The sequence below is a fragment of the Rhincodon typus genome, unplaced genomic scaffold (assembly GCF_021869965.1).
Source record: "Rhincodon typus isolate 14 unplaced genomic scaffold, sRhiTyp1.1 hic_rhity00000051, whole genome shotgun sequence".
In the NCBI taxonomy this organism is placed as follows: domain Eukaryota; kingdom Metazoa; phylum Chordata; class Chondrichthyes; order Orectolobiformes; family Rhincodontidae; genus Rhincodon; species Rhincodon typus.
The window spans coordinates 998278-1004836 of NW_025965689.1; the positions used below are offsets into that span (position 1 = coordinate 998278).

A 6559-nucleotide genomic window follows, 5' to 3' on the forward strand; every position below is an offset into this window, starting at 1 on the left:
GCAGAATGCTGTAAATGAGGCTTTCAGCTGTCGATGAGAGGCTTTCACAATGAACTGAGATCAAGCCAGATTAGCTGCCGGATTGCGATAGCAAGTGTGAAACTGGCTGAAGTTTGATTAGGGACGGCAACTTTAAACTATTGTTTAAAGTTTAAACACGCTCACCTCGAAGAACTTTATGTGAGGTTTTATAAATATAGCAGGGTGCACTTGTATTGTGAAAGTGAATTAAATTCAAAGAAAAATTGAATTATTCATTCCTCTTTGTAAAACTTTTTCCAATTTCGTACATGTTGGAGGGTTTTTCAAACTTGTCCCCGTGGGTGATGAACCCTAAATTTCTCTCGTGGCAACGAAAATAAATGACGCCCTATTTGAGACCCACGAATAGAAGTATCGTGCGATTTCTGTTTTGTTTCAATTTCCAAATCTCTACGTGAATTTATCCGAATTTATTTTCAGAATGCAGCATGTGGGACTTGCTGTTGTCGGTGAGAGGCTTTCAAAATGAACCGAAGAAACAGGGAAGTCTGATCTCGCACAATAACTGAGGGCCACTTTACAAAATTTTCGGAAGACGGTGTTGCTTAGGGAGTGAGAAAGAGAGATGAAAGCACAACAGCTGCCGGTCTGGCATCGCAAAAGTAGGAATATTGTTGATCTCGTGCAATAGGGAGTGCGATTGTAAAATAGTGTTTAAAGCAGTAATGCGCTCAACGAGAAAGAAATAGTTGTGTGATACTTCTGTCAATATATCCGGGTGCTGATGTGAAATAAAATGAATCTGTGCAGAGAATAATTTTCGGCGGGCTCCTTTTTGCCTTCCGCTTATTCTTAAGGTTCAGGGCAAAAAAAAAATCAGAAATAGACGATTCACCTCGGCCGGGGAATCAGAGAGAGATTGTTTGAAGTATACAGGTGTATTCCAAAAGTAAATTATCTGAAGTATGAACGCATTCTTCTTTGTAAAACTTCTTGGCGGGCTTTTCAAATCAGAAAGAAAGCGGTTGATGATTTGGCGCCAGTATTATCCGGCATTCGCCCGGGCCCTCTCCGGATTGGTGAGTGAAGCAGATATCTGATTGGGAATTGTAACTACATTACGAGATGCTGAACAATATGACCAATCAGCAATGGCCGCACCACCATTCCTCCCGAAGGGATAAGAGACCGGAATGTGGGCGCATTGCAGCATTTTCTGTGAAAGTGCTTGTAAGATCGTGGCCGTGTCTGGGAGAGGAAAGGGCGCTCGAAGGCGAAGTCCCGGTCGTCCCGGGCTGGCCTGCAGTTCCCGGTGAGCCGTGTTCACAGGCTCCTGAGAAAGGGTAACTATGCTGAGCGTGTGGGTGCCGGAGCGCTGGTCTATCTGGCTGCGGTGCTCAAGTATCTAACGGCTGAAATCCTCGAGCTGGCTGGTAACGCGGCCCGGGACAACAAGAAGACCCGCATCATCCCCAGGCACTTCCAGCTGGCCGTGCGCAACGACGAGGAGCTCAACAAGCTGCTGGGAGGGGTGACCATCGCTCAGGGTGGGGTGCTGCCTAATATCCAGGCCGTGCTGCTGCCGACGAAAACCGCCGCTGGGGGCGCCACTAAAAAGTGAAGAGACCATTTTTTTATTTGACAACCCAAAGGTTCTTTTAAGAGCCACCCACAACATCAGTGAAAAGCAGCTGGACCGTCACTAGTGTCCTATTCTTTTAATGTAAAGACTCGGCACTCTACTGAGATTGCTGTAAATGAGAATTTTTGTGCTTTTTTAAGACTTTCAGAATGAGCCAAGATAAAACGAGAACAGCTGTCTCGCCAGATTAGTAAATGTGGCGATTTTGCAGTAAGGGAGAGGGACATGTAAATATTAGCTAAAGGCGGCGTCCCCATTAATACGCTGACAGGGAACAACATCATGGAATTCCTCTACAGCAGAAAGGGGCCATTTGAGTGTGAACCGACCCTCTGAAGAGCATGTACCGAAGTATCCTGGAGGGAGAAGGGGAAAAGAGATTGTGTCCCTAAGCCTGAAAACTTTTTGAACGCTTCGGCGGGCTTCTGAAATTTACATTTATCGCTGTGGAAACAGCAAGGGAGACAGTGGGCATATTTCGGCGTTTTGTCGGGAATTGTGTGACGACTGCTAAAATCTCAACTTATAACGTTTGTTCACTTTTGTCTTTAAATGTGAAATGTGCGCATCTCCCAGGCCCATTCAGTTCCTGTAATTGCTGCTCTGTCGATCATATATCTCCTGTATACAGGGAACCTTCAGTTATGTTCTGCGATCAATTTCTAACTTCGCTGCCGCTGCTTGAATTTTGTCTTCAAATTAATGTGACAAATGCACTTCAGATTGATTCAATTTAACAGCAGAAACGACGCAGTGTAACAGTAGAAAATCATAGGCAGATAATAAAAGTAACCAACGGTCCCTACCGGTTACTGCTCTTTCCGAATAGTTTAGTGGCTCTGAAAAGAGCCGTTGTGTTTCTTGGTGTTGATGTGCAGGGCGGGCACGTTCCGTTTAGGCGCGCTCCCCGCGGATCCGGCGGGCCAGCTGGATATCTTTGGGCATGATGGTGACTCGCTTGGCGTGGATGGCACACAGGTTGGTGTCCTCAAACAGCCCCACCAGGTAAGCCTCGCTGGCTTCCTGCAGGGCCATCACGGCCGAGCTCTGGAAGCGCAGGTCGGTCTTGAAGTCCTGAGCGATCTCCCGCACCAGGCGTTGGAAGGGCAGTTTGCGGATCAGCAGCTCGGTAGATTTCTGGTAGCGGCGGATCTCCCGCAGAGCCACCGTGCCGGGCCTGTAGCGATGAGGTTTCTTCACTCCGCCCGTGGCCGGAGCGCTCTTGCGAGCCGCTTTGGTTGCCAGCTGCTTGCGGGGAGCTTTCCCTCCGGTGGATTTGCGCGCTGTCTGCTTGGTTCTGGCCATTCTCTTCAATAGACACAGGTTGCTGCTATCAATGCTGAGCTTTCTGCGGTGCTGCCTATTTAAGGGAATGAAGATCCCGCCCTCGAGCTGGGATTGGATACAGTCCCTCCCTCAACCCACTGAGAAACAGCTCTGGAAGGTACAGAAGAGGCAGTAAAATAATTGTTGAAGAGTAATTGGTTAGCTTGAAATGACAGTTTGTCAATTTCAAGAAGCCCGCCGATTTCAGCCTGAGATTAAATAAATATTAAACGCAAAACACTATTTGGCTACAACTAAGATTACATGTTATACTTTATACAATTTTCTTTTAAAACTACCTTGCAGTCAGCGCGGTCAGGATGCGGGATCATTGCCTGATCTGTCTGTAACAGGAAGAAAGCGCGGGGTTCAACACAGCTCAGACACACTGATCGACCGAACGTGTTACCGCCGTTAATCTAAATAAGCCGCCGATTTAAACATCTTAAAAGCTAATATAGTGTACGCCGATAAAAAAAAATACAGAATATCACTTTATCGTTACATTGTTATTTCACGCAGATTCTAATTAGACCGAACACAATAATTGCTGCCGGAACTGTCTGCAAGGCAGATGGAAAGAACACGCCACTAAAACGTCGGCACGGGCTGCCAGAAACAAAACTGAACAAAGTATCATTCCTGGAAGCTTCAATGAAGTACAAATACTGCAATATGTATCATTAGCGATTGGGTCCCAAAATTACTGACAGGACAAATTATTATTCGTGATATAGACAGCCAACTGCACATACTGGTTTTAGGACCGAGATAGACAGGTATTCACAAGAAAGAGGATCAAAAGATCGGGGGAGAAGGCACGTCAGGATTGAGAAACAGATCAGACATGATCGAATGACAGAGCCGACTGCTGCTTCTGTATCTTCGTCACAATGTGACACAACCAGCTGCATATCAGTATATTCTCGATTGACTGAAAACCCTTTAACTGAAAGAATATTTTGATAATAAAACATCAGTTACTACCGACGACAACCAAGTGAATGATCTGTTCTGCCTGTTCTCTCTCTTGTAACACTGGGCACTAAAATAGTGTTTTTTTTCGTAAAGGATCGAAAGATGTTAAATAACCAGCTGCAGTACACTACATCCTCCCGACCTGCTGTCTTCCCCGTGCTCAGGTCTCCGCTCTCAATCGGAGGGGTTGGGTGGCTCTGAAAAGAGCCTTTGGGTTCGCTGGAAAAGGGTCGATTTGCTCAGCCGCCGAATCCATAGAGAGTGCGGCCCTGGCGTTTCAGAGCGTACACCACATCCATGGCAGTGACCGTCTTGCGCTTGGCGTGCTCAGTGTAGGTGACCGCATCCCTGATCACATTCTCAAGGAAAACCTTCAGCACCCCGCGGGTCTCCTCGTAGATCAAGCCCGAGATGCGCTTGACCCCACCACGGCGAGCCAGGCGTCGGATGGCTGGTTTCGTGATGCCCTGGATGTTATCACGGAGCACTTTGCGGTGCCGCTTCGCTCCGCCTTTTCCCAGGCCTTTGCCTCCTTTGCCTCTTCCAGACATCACGCTTCTTCACTCCAATCGCTGCCGAATGCGATTCGCGCTGCCTCACCTTCCTTTTTTATACAGCCCGCCACGACCTGACTGAGAAAGAACTGACACAGAGTGAGAGGCGGCCCGGGCAGGAAACTGAGTGCCAGACAGAGAAATGTCCAGCTCCGCCTCCAGCTAACTCCAGCCCCCAAATGCATCTGGAACTCCACCCTTTCTCCACAAGGGCTGTGAACATAATGCCTGGCAAAAACCTGCAGACTCAAGCTTCACGTTCAAAGATCTTTAAATGTGGAGATTTTAAAAGCAATTGTATGATAATTAAACGCCCATATCTCTGCCTTTCTTCAACAAGAAAACACTGCTGCTTCCAATGCATGTCAGTGTCTATTCCTCCAATGAATCAGATACAGGCATTTCTTGGGAATTCTGTTGTGAAGCGTCGTTTCTGCGCCACTGTTACTCTCTCCCTGAAAGGAAAGGAAACGGAGATGAACTGAAATTGCACCCGAACTGATGCTCAGTGACAATGAGAGGGGGACCTTACACTGTTTTATTGTAGAGTGTGGGAGAGGGGCTGGGTGTAAATCACGGCCCGGACGTGTGTATTTGAGTTATTCAAATCAATTAATATCTAAAGTATATCTACAGTCGTAGACGGGACAGTGGTCATTTCAAACGGACTCAGCTCTTTCCCGAGAGATGCGGATGGCTGTGAAAACAGCCTTTGGCTTCATATGGTTACATGTTGTACCGACTGGAGGCTTGGAGACCGCATTGTGGAGTACCTACGCACGGTTCGCGATAAACGACAACATCTCCCAGTCGCGGAGATAGTAGGAACTGCAGATGCTGGAAAATCTGAGATAACAAGGTGTAGAGCTGGATTAACACAGCAGGCCAAGCAGCATCATAGGAGCAGGAAGGCTGACGTTTCGGGCCCAGACTCTTCATCTCATACTCCGCTTGGGAACCCTGCAGCCCAATCGTATCAATGTGGATTTCACAAGCTTCAAAATCTCCCCTCCCCCTGCCGCATCCCAAAACCAGCCCAGCTCGTCCCCGCCTCCCTAACCTGTTCTTCCTCCCACCTATCCCCTCCTCCTACCTCAAGCCGCACCCCCACTTCCTCCCTACTAACCTCATCCGCCCCCTTGACCTGTCCGTCCTCCCTGGACTGACCTATCCCCTCCCTACCTCCCCACCTACACTCACCTTTACTGGCTCCATCCCCGCCTCTTTGACCTGTCTGTTTCCTCTCCACCTATCTTCTCCTCTATCCATCTTCTATCCGCCTCCCCCTCTCTCCTGGGTCTAGGCCCGAAACGTCAGCCTTTCTGCTCCTATGATGCTGCTTGGCCTGCTGTGTTCATCCAGCTCTCCACCTTGTTATCTCCCAGTCGCGAACCACTTCAGCTCCCCCTCCCACTCCCTGGACGGCATGTCCATCTTGCGCCTCCTCCAGTGTCACAACGATGCCACCCAGAAACTGGAGGAACAGCACCTCATATTCCGCCTTGGAAGCCTACAACCCAGTGGTCTCGATGTGGACTTTACTAGCTTGAAAATCTCCCCAGCCCCGACCTTATCCTTAGACCAGCCCCGCGCCCCCCACCATCCCCGCCTCCTTGACCTGTCCGTCTTCTCTCCCATCTATCCGCTCCTCCCACCTCACTGGCCTTTCCCCACCCCCACACCTACTTACAGTCACCTTTACTATCTTCATCCCCGCCTCCTTGACCTGTCCGTCTTCCCTCCCACCTATCCTCTCCACTACCCACCTTCTATCACCCCGCGCTCTCTATTTATTTCAGAGACCCCTTCCCCTCCCCCATTTCTGAAGAATGGTCCAGACCCGAAACGTCAGCTTTCCTGCTCCTCTGATGCTGCCTGTCTGTGTTTCTCCAGCACAACACATTGTTACCTCAGACTCCAGCATCGGCAGTTCCTACTATCTCTAGTGGATTTCTTTGCTGTTTTCTTGACTGCTTTCATTTTGGGTTTGCCCTTCACTTTAGTGAGCGTGGGCAGTGATTTCAATTGTACTTGCTCTTCCTGCCCTGACAGCGAACAGTAAATCTCAATCTCAACC

The 6559-nt window shown here is 48.7% G+C and overlaps 1 protein-coding gene across 1 annotated transcript; it reads right to left on the reverse strand.

Annotated features, from left to right (window-relative positions):
* Positions 1-4057: 4057 nt before the first annotated feature.
* LOC109928037 (histone H4) lies at positions 4058-4499 on the reverse strand. Its single transcript, XM_020528060.2, has one exon. The coding sequence runs from the start codon at positions 4477-4479 to the stop codon at positions 4168-4170; it is 312 nt and encodes a 103-aa protein (XP_020383649.1). The 5' UTR covers positions 4480-4499; the 3' UTR covers positions 4058-4167.
* Positions 4500-6559: the final 2060 nt, after the last annotated feature.